General features: G+C 38.8%; 1 protein-coding gene and 1 pseudogene across 6 annotated transcripts in view; both read left to right on the top strand.

Moving 5' to 3' along the window:
* The window catches only part of CFAP54 (cilia and flagella associated protein 54), a 289887-nt gene that overhangs the window by 130197 nt on the left and 142008 nt on the right, over positions 1-17682 (top strand). For all 6 annotated transcript variants that reach the window (XM_087449073.1, XM_087449072.1, XM_014780106.2 and 3 more), the window contains exons 36-39: positions 154-381; positions 6664-6887; positions 6988-7123; positions 11257-11365. In XM_087449073.1, the coding sequence (XP_087305199.1) occupies positions 154-381; positions 6664-6887; positions 6988-7123; positions 11257-11365 (697 nt within the window). The remainder of the gene's footprint in view (positions 1-153; positions 382-6663; positions 6888-6987; positions 7124-11256; positions 11366-17682) is intronic.
* On the top strand, positions 2076-2635 carry LOC101409022 (translationally-controlled tumor protein-like; annotated as a pseudogene).

Here is a 17682-nt window from a genome sequence, read left to right as displayed (position 1 = left end):
CTAGAACAATGAGAGTGTTGGAGTCAGACCACGGGTGTGCAAATCCTAGCTCACCACTTAGTAGACTCATGACCTGGGGCAGAAAGGTAAAGTCATTCAGGGGTCTGTAATTTTTGGGAATTTGGGGACTTTTGGATGTTGTGTTTGTCTTAGGTTCTTGCTCATCGTGGCGGCTATTGGACTCTGCTTCAGAATTGCTGTCGGGCCTTTTGGAACTTTACTCAGGAGTTGCAAATACTTCTTAAACAAGCAGTGGATCTGTATAAAATATTTCCTATTAACCAGGATGGTTTCCTCTGTACCTCTGTTTTACCATTCTATTTGGGAGCAGAATTACTTATCGACATGTTAATAGAACTACAAAATATCAATTCTGTTAAGGTAAGGGCGTGGGGGTAATTACTTTTATTGTATCCAGTTAACAAATTTTTTGTACCATGCAGCTTGGGATAAGTAGAAATTAATATTTTTCTTGAGTTCTTATTTGGTTTGTCTATATTTCATTTGCTTCTCATTATTATTTGGTTCACAATACATAACTTGCATTGATGTTAATTGCAAATATCTTAGCCTGAAAATTCAATTTCTTAAAGGGAACAGAAAGTAACATTTACTGAGCTCCAGCTTCAACATAAAGTAACTTTAATGCATTTAATCCTCATAGCAATCTTTTTGACAGAGAAAAAAACAGACCCCAAGAGAGATCATATAGCTTGTCAGTTGACCTTTATTTCACTGCTTTATCTGTCCCTGTGACTCCAGATCTGGCGGGATTTGCAGCCATTTTAAATCTACCACACCGTGGTTTAAAGCATGAAATAAAGTGGAAAAAATGCAAACATGATATAACCTAAACACATTGAAAATTAGTAAACACACAAACACATTGAGTGATAGAGTTTACAACATTTCTAGATGTAAATTATATGACAACAATAGCACAAAAGATTAGGAGGGTAAATAAAATTAAACTGTCATAAGTTTTTACACTTTATATAAATATAAAGTGGTACAATATTAACTCTAAGTGGAATGTGATAAGTTAAGAATTCATTTAATAATCCCTACAGTAAGTACCACAAAAAGAGATATAGCTAAAAATCCAATGCAGTAAAACGGAAGACTAAATAATAGTCAATTAACTTAAAAAGGCAGGAACAAGGTAACAAGGAACAAAAATGTATGGGACAAACAGAAAATAAATAGCAAATAATAAATGTAACCCAATCATATTAATAAGTGTATTAAACACAAGTGGATTAAATACCCCAATTAAAAGGCAGAGATTGTCTGACTGGATTAAAAAAAAAAGACACGTATACTTATCCATGAGAAAAGCACTCTGAATGTAAAAAACAGATAGATTTAAAATAGAACAGTGGAAAGAGACATACCATGAAAATAGTAAGCATAAAAAAAGGCTATATTAATTTAGATAAAATAGTCTTTAAATCAAGAGGTATTTTGAGAGGTAAAGAGGGACATTTTATAATGAGAAGAGGCTCAATTAATCAGGAAGACATACTAGGCATAAATGTGTATACACCTAATAACAGAGATTCAAAATATGCTCTGGACACCCGAAGCTTGAAGAGCTTGCTGGTTGGTGAACACATTGATGTGTTGAGTAGGTGTTGCACCCTGACTCCTTGGGGAGTGGGCATGGAAACTCCTCATCCAGCACCCTTCCAGACCTTGCCCTCTGTACCTCTTCCAATTGGTTATTCCTAAGTTGTATCCTTTATAATAAAACTGTAAGCATAAGTATAGTGTTTTCAGTGAATTCTAGCCAATTATTGAACCCTAGGGGGCTATGGAAACCCCTGAATTTATAGCCAGTCAGTCAGAAGTGCAGGTGGCCCTGAGACTTGTGGCTTACATCTGAAGTGAGGGCAATCTTGTGGAGGACTGAGTCCTTAAACCTGTGGAGTCTGACCCTCACTCTGGGTAGTTTGATTTTGCTTTTTCCACCTGCTCCTCCTCCCCTTGAGCACTGCTCCGGCTGCACCTCGCTCCCTCTGAGCTCCGGCCTCCTGCTAAGCCGGGGCAGCTGTTGTCTCTCTCCAGCCGCCATCATGATTATTTACCTGGACCTCATCAGCCGTGATGAGATGTTGCCCAACATCTATAAGATCCTGGAGATCACAAACGGGCTGTGCCTGGAGGTGGAGGGGAAGACGGTCAGTATGACAGAGGGTAACATTGATGGAAATGTACTCTGCTGCACTGTGCTTTCAGGACCCAAGGTGAAGGTACTAAAAGCACAGTAATCACTGGTGTTGATATTGTCACGAACCATCACTTGCAGAAAACCAGCTTCACAAAAGGAGCCTACAAGAAGTAAATCAAAGATTACATGAAATCAATCAAAGGCAAACTTGAAGAACAGAAACCAGACAGAGTTAAGCTTTTTATAATGAAGGCTGCAGAACAAATCTAGCACTTCCTTGCTAATTTCAAAAACTACCAGTTCTTTATTGGTAGAAATGTGAATCCAGATGACATGGTTGCTCTGCTGGATTACTGTGGGGATGGTGTGACCCCATATATGATTTTCTTTAAGGATGGTTTAGAAATGGAAAAACGTTAACAAATTTGGCAATTACTTTGGATCTATCACTTGTCGTCATAACTGACTGCTGCTTTTCATCCACACAACATCAGGACTTAGACCAATGGAACTGATGTCATCTTGAGCTCTTCATTTATTTTGACTTTGATTTATTTGGAGTGGAGGCATTGTTTTTATGAAAAAACATGTCATGGTTGTCTAAAAATAAAATGCATTTAAACTCATTTGAGAAAATGCCTCTTAGTTTAATACGTATTGAAACTAAATCCATCTTATAGTGTTCCTGGAGAAGCTAGAGCCAGGTTGCAGACCACTATGAATAAGGATAAGACTGTTGTTAGGTAACTTCTACAGTTGTCTGAATTGGGACTGGAATATAAAAAACAAGAATCACAAGTCTGAATTCTAAGTTGAAGTAAAGGGCAAGACCATTTTTATAGCAGTGCCAACATTTGAAATGTATACTTATACATTTCACCACTTATAAATAGATGTAGTTAACTCTGGAAGAGATTACCAAAAGAGTAAGGAGACTAATACAGTTGGAAGGAAAAAAACAAAAACAAAAACAGAAAACAAACAAAAAAACCCAAAACAAGGTTCATTGATAATAAAAACTCACAGCAAACTAGGAATAAGACAACTTTTTCAACTTGATAAAGAGTAGTATCTACGGCTAACATCATAGTGGTGAAATATTGTGAACTTCTCTCTAAGATTAGGAACAAAGCAAGAACGTCTGCTCATACCACTTATATTTAATATCATGCCAGAGATCTTGACAAGTGCAATAAGGCAGATAACAAAACACAAGGCACACAGATTGGAAAGGAAGAATAAGAGTTTTTACATAGAAAATCCTAACTCTTCAGGACTCCAAAAAGCACCTACTAGAACTAATAAATAAAGTAGCATCATATAAGGCCAATATACAAAAATAAATTTTATTTCTATATAGTAGCAGGAAAAAATTAGAAAATGAAGTTTAAAAAATAGTACCATTTAAAATATCAAATATCTGGGAATATATTCAATGAAAACTGTGCAAGATTTCTACACTGAAAATTATAAGACATTGCAGAAAAAAATTAAAGAACACCTAGATTAATGAAGACATATGTCATACTGGAAGACTTACTTTTGTTAAAATATCATTTGTTTCCAATTTGGTCTATTGATTCAGTGCACTCCCAATGAAAATTTGAACAGGCATTTTTTTGGGGGTATAAACTGACAGTTTATTCTAAAATTTATAAGCAAATGCAAAGAAATGTGAATGGCCAAAAAAATTCTTTACAAAGAATAAATTTGGAGACCTCACTATCTGATTTCAAGGCTTAGTAGAGCTATAGTCCTTAGGAGAGTGTGATATTGGCATAAAAAAAGAAATATATCAATGGGATAAATAGAGAATCTAAAAATAGATCCATACATATGGTCAATGTTTTACAAAGGTGCCAAAGCAATTCAAAGGGCTCAAAAAGAAATGGCAACTCCTAGCACCCAGATTTTGTTCTCTAAAAACCATTTCTCACTAAAGGAAACAGGGCAAAACAAGGGGAAAGACTTGGGGGAAAAAAAGTCTAATTAAGTTTCCTATATGAACTATACCTGAGGATAACCAAATGGTTGATAAAGTGAAATTTTTCTTTACAGAAGTATTCAGGTAATAAATGAAGAAAAGATGTTGAAATTAGTATAAGGATTTTACAATCCTTAATGAATTAATTGGAGGAGTAACAACACCTATGAAGTATACCTGCCAGAAAAAATAAATCAAACTGGAATCAGATCAAGCATTTAAATCCAGCCAACATTTACCGAAAATCCAGGGGGCAGAGGAACATTTTAAATGAAACCATGGGGATGCAATCAGTAAAACCCAGACTATGGGAACTCTACAGGACAAAAAACCTCGTTTCTTCAACAAAAAACTGAAGTTAAAAAAGAAGAGATGGAACCTATAGATTAAAAAGGGCTTAAGAGACATAACCAATTGCAATGTTTGGACCCTATGTTGATCCCATTTCAAACTAACGCACTCTAAAAAAATTTTTATAAAACAAGGGAAATGTGAACACTAATTATTCAACAATGATTTTAAGGAGGATTTGCTAATTTCCTTTTTTAGGTGGAATTATAGTATCATGGCTATGTTTTTGTAAAAATAATTCTCTTTTTAGAGACATATACTGAAATATTTATAGATTAATTCATATAATTTTGGGGATGTAATTTAAAATAATGGGGGAAGTGGGTATGTGAATACGTGAAACAAAATAGGTCCCAGGTGTTGAGAATTATTGAAGCTGGTTGTGCGTACATGGGGTCTCATTATATTATTTTCTCTATTTTTGTAAGTGTTAGAAATTTTCTTTAATAAAAAGTTTTTAAAAAATTACACATGACCCATACTAAATCTTCAAAACATAAGGACTCTGGTCTTGACCATTCCAGAAACCTCACTCTTCATATGCTATTTTGATCCCCAAATGCCAGTGCTGTTTATTTCTCAATGTTGTTAGGTAATGTTACCCAAATTAGGAAGTGAATAGATAATACTCTTTCTTTTTTCCCTCTCTTGGGTTAGAATTAATTGAGAGCTGGGCACAGAATAAGACAGTTGGAGATACAATGTCAGCTTTGTTATTGATGAAAGCTATGTTGGAAGATGTAGTAACCACAGAGGGCTTCCTTATCCTTTATCCCGGAAATAAACTTACCACATAGTCATCAGCATGACTAACTGATAGCAGATACCCCTCTTCTTCAGAGATGGCCCAGGAAACTTATTTCGGTCTGGCCCAGGAAACTCACCCATGTCTGACTAAAGAACGTGTGATCCTATAAGCAGGCAGGCTCTGAGGGAGCAATTGCCCAGGAAGGGTTGAGTGGGACAGGTTTGATTTCTTCCACCCCCAACAAGAGGATTTAGTAAAGCCCAGGAGTGCCTCCACTTGGAAACCTGAGCCCAAGGAAATAGGGATAACTCATTATACAGATCTGTGCTGCTGGAAGTCTTACTGTAGAATTAGTGGATTATAGGGATTGAGCTCATAACATCACTAAAATGGCGATTACCCTTTACTGAGCTGTTCCACGTGTGAGGCACCACGCTAAGAAGGCAAAATCTCATAGATCACAGCTGTCATACCTATTATTCACACCTTCACAGCCTGACTTCAGGTATGCATATGGCATTTCACAGCCAGATGACTTCCAAGATCTCTTCCAACTTCAAGGACTATGAATCTTGTTAGAGGGGATGTTTATCCTCTACTTTTGTTGATACCTTCTCTCCCCTACTCACGGGTTGCCTTTAATGGTAAAACCAGTTAAGAGAGCTGGACTTGAGTTACCCAACTGTTTATTGGGCTGCAGCCTAGCCCATAGGTGGATCTAAGGAGCTTTGCTTTGCCTCAAGAATTTCCAGGAGTATATACAAATGCATCAGGGACTCATGCATTGTGGAAATGAACACACTAGTTACATAGTAACTCTTTAACTTAGGCAAAAAGAGAGTTTTCTAGATTTCCTTCTCCATAGGTTTGACCTTTGCATCGGGGAATTGGACATATTATTCTACAAATTGATGAATGTAACCCATGTATTAGGGAAACTTAATTATCTGTATATACTAAAACATGTTTTTCCTCAAAACTTTACCTAATTGGTTTAATATCCTTACATAAGTAGATAATAACTGTTTACCAAGAAGCATAGACTTTAATCTGTACTGTCTAACATGGTAATGACTAGCCATATGTGGCTATTTAAATTTAAGCTTAAATTAATTAAAATTAAATAAAATAAAAAATCCAGTTACACTAGTTACACTTCAATAACCCAGTATCCACATGTGCTTAGTAGCTACTGTATTGAACAACACAGATAGAGCACATTTCCATCATCACAGAGAGTTCTATTGGATAGCATTATCAAGCTTAGATTTGCATAATAAAAACATTTTAATATTTTTCTCTTCAGTTCTTTTCCATGTTATATTTTTATCTAGCACATTGAATTTTCAGAAAAAAATGTGTAGTAAAATCTGAAATTGCACCATTTTTTTTTCAATGTTCTACTCACAGGTTATTGAGGAAAAAGGAGAGTTCAGTGTTCCAAGCTGCTATGGAAATATTAAAAATGATAATGGTGGTTCTAGCCTTACTTTTGAGCATCCTTTGGATGATGTGAATGTGGTTGATTTGAAATGGATCCATGACTTTGTATTAAAATCCCTGGAAGTTTTATATCAAGTGGAAAAATGGGAAACATTGGTATCACTTGCCATTCAGTTCAATACAGTTTCACAGTAAGTACTGCTGTAAAGGCGATTGAAAGTGACAGACTTCATGGAAAAAAATGTGTTTTAGCTAATGTTTGCTTTTTAACCTATTTTTACCCCTGTCTAGTGAGAGATATACAGAGCAAGTGACACCACTCCTGGTATATGCACAGCGCCAGCTTCTTCTAAGAATTTCTAAGGTCAAGGGCCCAGATATTACCCAACAACCCTGTGTAAGACATGAGGCTGAATATAACGAGAAGGTAAGTTTCGCTCTATTATTCACACAGTTGTTATTTCTTATTAGTACACATATAAAACCTAAGGATTTAGGAATCAGATAAATGTTATTATTTGCACTAGGCATTTATCATCCAAATCATCCAACGTTACTGACAGCCTGCTATGTGCCAGTATTTTCCAGATACAGGGTGAACAAAAATTAAGTCCTTGTACCCAAGAAATTTATATTCAGGTCAGGGCTGCTTTATCCATTAGGCACTGTGGGGACAGTGTCTAGAACCACAACATTTTTAGGGGCCCACTGAATGTTTTAATCTTTTCTTAAATAAGAAGAAAAATGTAACTTTTAGGTCAAAGAAAATGTTTTAATTTTTACTATTAATATATTTGTATTTATACCAACAGAATCATAAAATATAATTTTTAATATTTTTTATGGAGACATGGGCCCACAAAGGCAAATGTGTCTAAGGCCCACGAAAGTCATGGTACAGCTTTGAGTTGGGTAGAGGAAAGAGATAAGTAAATTATCTCATTTATTATTTTAATAAAAAGGTATTGACTACCTAATCTCAGAGCCATTGTGTACCCTTGTACAGTCTGTGTCCTGCTCAAGGGCCCCTGGCTGAAATCCAGTCCCTGCCCCACATACCAGTCTGTGCTTGTGGGGTTGCAGCCACCCAGTGAGGACTCCATTTTCTTCTTCTCAGAAAGGGTCTTTATGGCCTGTGCATGTTCTTGCCTCCTGCGTATTCTCTGCGTATGCAGAGAGAATGTAGTCTGAGTTCTTGCTTTGTGGAGTTTAATTTCAGAGGGATGGAGGAAGGACCACATAATAAACATGTAAACAGATAAATAAAAAGATTTATGATAATTATAAGTTCTCTAAAGAAAATAAATAGGTCAATGGGATAGAGATAGGCTGGGGTGGAAGGTGGAACTTGAGCAAGGGGATCAGGAAGGGCTCCTGGAGATGGTAACATTGGATGGCAAGGGGCCAGCCATACAGAGAGAAGGAGCATTCCAGCCCAAGGGAAGAACGGGGACAAAGGTCCTGAGACGGGCCAGAAAGAAGGCCCGAATGCTGCAGTGTCGCAGACAAGGGGGAGAGTAAAACAAGTGGGCTGCTCCTTCTGAGTCATCTTTGTTGCTTCTTCCACTTCTCCCCAATGTCTTAATGTTAGTGTGTCCCAAGATTCTGTGCTTGGTCCTCCTGTCTTCTCTGTCCACCTACTCTGCCTTGGCGAGTTAATTCAGTCTGTGACTCTAAGCACTATCTTTATGCTGATGACTGTTGAATTACATCTCCAGTCTAGATATTTCTCCCGAATTTTGTGCCTGTATCAGTTAGGGTTCAATCAGAGAAGCAGAACTAGAAACATCTGCCTATCAATCTCTCTCTCTCTCTCTTTCTCTCCATCTTTCTATCTATCTGTCTGTCTACCTAACTATCTATCTATCTATCTATCTATCTATCTATCTATCTATCTATCTATCTATCTACCTATCTATCTATCTAGAATTGGCTTATGTGATTGTGGGGGCTGGCCAAGCAAGTCCAAAATCTGTAGGGTAGGCAGTCAGGATCATGAGCAGGAAGGAACCCTACAGGTGTGGCCAGAAGCTGTTATCCATAGACAGTCAATGAGGGAGGATCCAGTGAGGAGAGAACAGTTATAGACTTGGATGCTGCTTGGAGTTGGGAGTCTGGAGACCACCAGCATGTCAAGGATTCACTTGATTAGGTCAGGCCCACTGAGGATAATCTCCCTAGTTTAAAGCCAGTTTATTAGGGACTTTAATTAGTATCTGCAAAATCCCTTCAGAGCAGCACCTAGATTAGTGTTTGATTGAATGACTGGGATGAGGTGTGTGTATGCTGCAAAATGGATTCTTCCTTCCCTTTCTTCCTCATAGTTTAGCCTAGCCAAGTTAACTTATCAAAAAACCGTCACACTGCCTAATCAATATCATCTCTTAGATGTTTAACACACTTCTCAAATGTAGCACATCTCAAACAAACCTATTCTGTCGAGTCTTCCCCACTTCAGTTGATGACAACCACGTTTCTCCTCGCTGCTCAGGCCAGACACCTTGGCGACATCCCTGACTCCTCTCTTGCTTTCACACCTGCCTTCGAATTGGTTACCAAATCGTCTATCTTCAAAATACGTTCAAAAGCTGACCACTTCTCGCTACCTCTAGCACTACTGCTCTGATCCAAGCCATCGCTATATTTGCTTGGATTAATGCAGTGACTTCCTAATTAGTTTTCTCGCTTCCAACCTCCCTGAACCCCTGCCTCCAGCTTAGAGTCTGTTCTCAATGCAGCAGATAGAACGACCCTTTACAAACCTAAGTCAGACCATGTTGTTCCTCCTCTTTAAACCCTACAGCGGCTTCCCATCTGATTCAGAGTTAAAGTGAACATCCTTATCACGGCCTTAAGGCCCCATATAACTTATCTCCCTGTGATCTCCAGGAACTCCTCTCCTATTACTCCCCTGCAGGTTTCAGCTGTTCTGTTCTTTAAGATGTTCCTGCCTCAGGGTCTTTGCATTTGCTGTTCCCCTGCTTGGAATGCTCCTCCCCCAAATATCCACATTGATATTTCTTTCACCTATTCCCTGTCTTTGCTAAATGTCACATTCTCTGTGAAGAATTTCCTCCCTTCCCTATTTAAAATTATGTACCTGTTTGCTCTATTTCTCTCTATAGCATTTATAACTCTTTAATATGCTATATAATGTACTTGTCTATATTGTTTATTATCTTCCTACTTCCACTAGAATAAGTTCCATAAGAATAGGAATTTTTTTTTTTTTTTTTTTTTGCTGTGGAAGATTTGCCCTGAGGTAACATCCGTTGCCAATCTTCCTCTTTTTGCTTGAGGAAGATTCACCCTTAGCTAACATCTGTGCCAGTCTTCCTCTATTTTGTATGTGGGTCGCAGCCACAGCATGGCCACTGACGAGCGGTATAGGTCCACACCCAGGAACCGAACCTGGGCTGCACAAGCAGAACGTGCCAAACTTAACCACTAGACCATGGGGGTGGCCCCAAGAATAGGAATTTTTGTTTACTCTGTTCTCTGCTATATCATTCTTTTTTTGTGTGTGAGGAAGATCAGCCCTGAGCTAACATCTGTGCCAATCCTCCTCTTTTTTGCTGAGGAAGACTGGCCCTGGGCTAACATCTGTGCCCATCTTCCACTACCTTATATGGGACGCTGCCATAGCGTGGCCTGATAATCAGTGCATTGGTGTGTGCCCGGGATCTGAACCCCGGGCCGCCAGCAGCGGAGCGTGTGTACTTAACCGCTACGCCACGGGGCCAGCCCCTGTATCATTCTTGAGCCTGGAGCAGTGCCTGCCATGTGATAGGTATTCAGTAAAGATTTATTTAATGAAGCTGGGGAGGTGGGAAGGACTAGGTCAAGCAGGGCCCTCTTAGGCTGTGGGAGGGAATTTTCCTTTTATTACACTGTGTTTACATCTCATTGTAGAAGTACCTACACGAGGCTACACAGAAGCAGCGTCTACGTCAGACGGGGGTTCAAGGAGGGCTGTACTTTGAGCAATAGGTTAGTTCAAGGAGCGGGAGTGGAGAAACAGAGAGATGAAGATCTTAGACCTTTTAAAAGATTTCCTTCTGGCTAAAAATGTTCCGTTTCCAGATATTTTACAATTTCAGGACACAACTATCTATTAGAAAATAAATTTTTAAAATACTATGGAAGATGTTAGTTCTGAGAAATTTCACCAGGGAAGTTTAAATTGTGTTAATTACAAGTAGGGTAGAAAAATCTGCCACTGGAAAAAGTAGCCTATATTTTAAATGTTTCCACTTACATAATGGAAGGTATATTTAGACTAGCAAATTTATAGAATATCAGAAAATCAAATTCTAATTGCTCTACATAATGTGTATAATGCTCTTCTAGCTGTGTTGTATAAAAGAAACATGAAAAATTATGTAGCCACTTTTTTTCTTGAAAGTTCTTGTGATTGAATGCTGCTCTGTGAGCTTTTATTTGTAGCATCCTTCTGTCTCTTTTTTTTGACAAATGAGAAATAAGATAAACATTTCAAATGAGCTAAATTTTTGGCTATAAATACCTAAGTAATATTTGTTTTCATCTTTCCTTTTTAAGATAACCTGCCGAAATTACATTGGGAAGCAGCTCAAAATTAATCCTCGAACCGCTACAGTGACAGATACAGAGGACTGCACAGATTTCCTAAGAAAACTTATCTATTCAGGTTGGAAACAATTTTAGCTTGAAACTCTTTTTTTAAATTTTTTTTGTTACTTTTTTTTTTTTTGTGAGGAAGATCACCCTGAGCTAACATCCATGCCCATCTTCCTCCACTTTATATGGGATGCCGCCATAGCATGGCCTGACAAGTGGTGTGTAGGTCCGTGCCTGGGATCTGAACTTGGGCCGCCAACAGTGGACCGTGTGCACTTAACCGCTAGACCACGGGGCCGGCCCCCTTGAAACTCTTTTAAAGCAAGGTTTGCTCCTGTGTTCTGCATGTCAAATCTTCCATGATTAAAATGTTTGCAAAATCTCTTTTGCAGGTTTATTTGACTGAAAATAACCTATTTGGAATTTACCATCTTATGTTGCTAAAAATGTCGCTTAAAGGAAATTAAAACACATTTTTATTAATTTAATCTGTAAAGTAAAGAAGGGAAATAAAAGAAAAGAAGAAGGAGAAAGGAAGTTGATGATAAAAAAAATGAAGATGAGAAAAGACTGTTTTGTACATTTTCCCCTGTTTTTATCACACTTGGGAACTCTTCAAATTGACCTTTTGCTATTTTCTTTGTTCTGTCTTCCCTTCCATAATAACTTACACTTCCATAATCACATAGATTGTTCTCAATCAACTTTACCAAAGTTAAATTGTCAGTCTTTTAATGAGAGTGCAGGAGAAGATTTGGGAACATCATGACTCCTTTGCTTTAACTAATAAGCCCTCTTGGAATATTCTGGCAGCGCAGCCAGTAGGAATGAGGCAATAGAAAAAGATGAAAATGGAAATAATGCCTTCTCTCAATTGCACTTTTCGTGTTTCTGTTTCTCGTACAAGAAAGAAATGCAAGTCTTCCCTTTGAAGTGTTAGGATTCTTTCATTTCTTTATCTATTGATTTTATGTACGTACGTGTGTATGTATGTAATCATTCATTCGTTCATTTGTTGAGTCAGTCAGGCAACCATTCAGTCATTCAGCAAGCATTTACTGAGTATCTACCATGTGTTAAGTGCTGTCCTGGGTACTGAGAATACAAAGATGAATGAGACTAAAGATTTGTTATCCAGGAGTTTACAGCCCATTGAAGGAGACTGATAAGTAAACCAGAGATTACAGGATAGAATGATAAGATCGGTAATATTATGACTGCTGCTGCTGCTATAAACAATAATAGTTAACAGCAAGCATCGCTTTTGAGAGACTGCAAGTAATTTAGTGGAGCTAAGGTAAAAGCAAAAGCAAAAGCTGATGTTGGAAAGGTTGGCAGGAGTTAGATAATTAAGGGTCTTAGAAGGCAGGATAAAGAGATTCAGATTTATCTGGAGAGCTGAGGGGAGCTAGTTAAAAGGATTTAAAGAAGGAAAGTGAAATGATCATATTTGTGTTCTTGAAAGATTCCGCAGCAGCATGGGGAATGGATTGAAAGGAGAGCACGTGGAAGCGGGAGAGTGGCTATTCCTGACTTGTGTGTTATAGACAGGATGAGGGCCTGGACTTAGGTGGTGAGAGTAGAGGAGTGGACAGGTAGGAGAGAAAGGCTGAAGTCCACAAGACTGCGTTCTCTACTGGGTAGATGAGGAGGGGAGGAGTCCAGGTTGCCTTGATTTCTGGCTTGGGTGGCTAGATGGATGTGATGTCTTCACCCTATAGGAAAACTGAAGGGAGGGGCAGGTCAGAGGAGACGGTGACCTTGGAATTACTGAGTTTGAGGGGCCTGGATGACAGTTAAGTAGAATGATCCAGTATATGGTTAGATAAACTCGTGAGGCACTCAGCAGAGATTTGTATTTTAGTCATCAGTATATTGCTAGTGGTTGAAATCAGGGGCTTGTATGAGGTCACCCAGGGAGAGTTATGTGGAATGTAGACGTGAGATTGGCCTCATTTTGGAAGACTTGTCAGTCAAAATGAGCTAGGCTGTGCAGCAGTAACAGACAACCCCCAAATCCCATTGCTTTCACACAAGGGGAAGTCTATTTTTTGCCCATGCTACTGTGTTCAATGAGGTTGACTACCGAGCTGCTATTTATTGTGGGTTGATGGGATCTCCATCTTGACACAAACTTCCGTGATTGTTTCCAAGGCAGGAAATAGAACACTGATTTACCCTCTAGGGGAGCTATACTGAGAGGCATGTAGTAAATGGTTAAGAGCACAGCCTTTGAAGCCAGACCACATGTGCCAATACTATAAGCTTTATGCTAAAGGCTCTAGATGGATTGTCTCATTTCGTTATTCTAACAACCCCAATAAGAGAATTGTTATGATGCATTGAACAGCAGACCCTCTTATAAGTGCATTGTGAGTATTAGCTTACAACCACCAATGAGGTAGGTTTGTTATTGTCTCCATTGTTCAAGCAGGAAAATAATATATTTTATATTCTTTTTTATATTTTATAAGTTTATATTCATGATACATATAAATTATGCACTGGCTCTTAAAGCTGCTGTTTGAAAGGAACATGTCAGTTCTGCTAACATTTCATTGGCCAAAGTCACATGACCACATCTAACTTCAAAAGGGGTAGGGAAGTGTCATCCTACTCTGTGCCCCAAGGATAAAGAGACAGAATATGTGAAGAGCCCTGATGACTGTCTCCACAGCAAACAGAGGAAGAGCAGTATCTGCAAGAGACTGGGAGTGGTCTGAGGGGTGGGAGGTACAGCAGATGATGGAGGTGGAAACAAGGCCAAGGCAAGAGAGACATTGAGGAAGATGAGGCAGTCAACAGTCAGAGAGATCACTTAAGATGAGGACAGACTGTCTATTGTATTTGGGAGGTCACTGTCACTGCCCTTTTTGCTATGACCCCCTCACCTTCAGGCCTTGGTCTAGCTGTTTCTCCTTCTTGAAATGCTCTCCCCCCATCCAGATGTCTGTCCGATACACCCCTCACCTGCTTTAAATCTTTGTGCACATCTCTTCTTTTCAATGCAGCTTACTCTGACCATTCTATTTAAAACTGCACCCTGCCCGCCTCCTCCCAATTCCCCTTTACTCTGCTAAGTGTTTTCTTTTTTCTGAAGCACTTATCACCATCTATCATACTGTGTAACTTAGTTCTTTATTGTATTTATTGATTACTAGTCTGTTTTCCCAATACAATATAAGCTCTATGAGGTAAAGGATCTTTGTTTTGTTCACTGATATTTTTGAAATGCCTTCATCAGTGTCTGAAACATAGTAGGAACTCACTATCTATTTGTCAAATGAATGACTTTGTGACCTTAACAAGAGTAGCTTCAAAGAAATGGTGGGAGAGGAGTGGAAGCATTTTGAGTGGCGGGTGCGGTCACGGTGAGCTGTGCTGCAGAGAGTCATTGAACAGAGAATTGCGTTTCAGAAAGCTTAGCAGTGACAAGAAAGACAGAGGCAGAGGCAGCTAGAGGGAAACGTGGAGCTCAGGAGGGCTCAGAGGGCTTTATTTTGTTTGTCTGTTTTTAGTACAAGACAAGGAACATATTCCTATATTAAATGGAAAGAGCCAGTAGAGAGGGAGAGCTTATAGACAGGAGAGAAAGATATTTGATAGGGCAAGGAGGTTGAGGAGAAACAAGGCAGAGAATGGGATACAGGGGAATTAGCCTTAGACAGGAGGGTGGAACACCCCCCCGCTAGGGCAGAAAGGAAGGGAGAATAGGCCCAAATGCAGGCAAGTTTGTGGGTGGTAAGTGTAGAAGTTGAGGGCGTTCTCATTGGGTACTGGAGCTTTTCTTAATAAAGTAGAGGGTGGAGAGCATGGTCGAGGTTGATAAGATAGGAGATTTCAGAAGGGATGTGAAAGAGAGGACTGGCCACTGAGGAAAATAGGAGAAGGGAAAATAGAAGGACTTCAGAGCAGTGTAGAGGGTCCCATTGAGTGAATTTGGTGACCATGAACTTGTAGGTTTTACTGCCAATGACAAATCAAATTATCCCCTCATATTCAGTAAACAATGGGAGGACTACCTTCCTGTGGTCAATCACTGCGAGTAGTCCCCATCAAAGAGTGTGATTCTTCCTGGGTGTGTTTTCCTTTTCTTGATCTCGTCTGTCAAACCTCTGGAGATCCTCCAATTTGGGATCCATAACTTGGAATGTGATATATGTTGTCCACTCCATCCTAAAAGGAGCTGGCAACAAATTTGAGGAAATGTGTTAAAAATGCTTGTCATCAAAACAGTGACTTAGGGAATGGGAAAAACATACCTGGCAAAAATCTAGACCTATGTCACCGGTAGGTGCTTATTGATGAAGGGTGCAACATGGCAGACAAGCACTTGACTTGCCTGTTGTTAAAGTTACATTTGGACAGGCAAGGTGGTGGGTGGTGGGACAGAAAGGAAGGGAGGTAGAATCAGGCTACAATGGTCCTTTGGGTTGATTCTCAACAGTGGTGGAAGTATAGCCAGTTTGAGCAATGATTAGAGCATGAATATTTGAATGGATAAAAATCTAAAAGATATTGTAATGTCAGTGATATTTAATTGGGCCAGGCACTATATTTTGTACCTTATTACCATTAGCTTCTTTAATTTTTACAATATTAGGAAGTAGATATTATTATGTTACATTACAGGTGAGAAAAACAAATGTTACTAGTAAGTGGTGGAACATGATTCAACCCTGGTCTGTTTGATTGCTCAACCTGTAAGTACTTCACTGAGCTATCAGGCCTGTTCATTGTTTGTCCCCTTTCAGCTTAGACTCTGCCTAAACTCACAGCACTCAAGAAAAAAATATGCTATATAACAATGGTCATGGGGAGACAGATACTTTATTCTGACTTTTTGTATGGCATGGTAATTTTTAGACGATCCTGTATCCTAATTATAGGTTTTATATTGAGACATTATCATTAAAATCTTGGCATCCACCTTATAGCTCCTTATAAGACTCTAGGACCTCTGTGACTAGGAGCATGTTTTGGCCCACGTTTTTGAGCTTATTTGACAAATTTTTAGGATGCTAAATCTTTTTCAATATACTGAACTCAGATCATTAACATGTTTATAACAAGCGTGTTGGGTCTTATGTATGTCACCATGATATCTTTGTAATTCTTTTTCAAGACCAAGTATATCCTTGATGATTTCCATACCCGATTGCTGCTTTAGAACATCATAAATTTTCTTTTGGCATAATGGCATTTGGTGGTAATGCTTGATATATTGAATTCTTCAGAACAGATATTGTAATGGTCTAGTGCCTAGGAACATTTGGTGTTCTCATTATTTCAAAGCATTCTATTCTCCCTCTAACTATTTAATAATGCATATGTAATTTGGTAAGTCCTCTGTAGGATTTGGAGAAGTGAGAATACCTCACTTTATAGATGACTTTTTGTATGGATGAGTAACTTGCCTGCTTGTTAGGCTACACAGGGGAGATAACTCTATGGATATGTCTTTTATTGTAGCTGTTTTTGCATTCTGTCTGAGATCTCTTTCTTGAGTTTTGACCTTATTGGTATTTAAGTTCTCTGAGAGGGTTATTTGGTCTTCAGCTATGTTGAAATTTTTAACTCTTTGGCAGGTGTGCTTTATCACTGCCTCTGGGCATCTGGATTGATGTGACCAAGTGTGTAGAGCAGCCCAAATTTCATATCACTCCTGGGAATCCTTCCTTGGACCCATCTCTCAGGAGTCATTGGCATTTCAGTTCTAATGTCTACATTGGTACAATGAGAGACACAGTAATTCTTTTCTTTGTTCTCCCCTTCCTCCTCCCTCCCTCCTCCTCTTCTTCTTCTGACCTGTTTCAAGCTGTTGAGGCCATTAGTGCCTTTGAAAGAGCTTCTTGAATTATCCATGGAAGTTTTCAGAGAGGAACCCCCTTGAGGCAGAGATGTCATGGTAAGGCCTCCGAAGCTAATGATACTTCCTCATTGCTTTGCATCATTTATCTCTTGTAGACAGCCACAAAAATACCAACAGAACTCTAATTAGCCCACAAGAAAAAATGTTTACTAGGGCTTGAAAAAAGGAAAAAAAGAAAGTGAAATATAGTTTAGGAAAAAACCAGTGAAGAATGACTTATAAGCAGATATTTGATAAAAGTAGCAGGATGATTTTATTCAGATCCTGTATCTTAAAGATGACAAACATCTCCCCTTCCTCCTCTCCCTCTTATTGCCCCCAATCACTGGCATGCCTTTGTGATTTTTATTCTAGATGTAAGCTCTGTGAGAGCAGGGAGTGTGTCTGTTCTGTTCACTTGTATCTCCTCAGTGCCTAGCACGGCACCTAGTACTGGTAGGGGCTCAATATATATTTTAAGGATATATGACTAATGGTCAATATGTGAGCCTCCATCTATTGAATGCTCACTCCAT

This window comes from Ceratotherium simum, chromosome 25, assembly GCF_057802395.1.
Source record: "Ceratotherium simum simum isolate JZ-2026a chromosome 25, ASM5780239v1, whole genome shotgun sequence".
In the NCBI taxonomy this organism is placed as follows: domain Eukaryota; kingdom Metazoa; phylum Chordata; class Mammalia; order Perissodactyla; family Rhinocerotidae; genus Ceratotherium; species Ceratotherium simum.
This window is presented reverse-complemented; position numbering and strand designations above follow the sequence as displayed.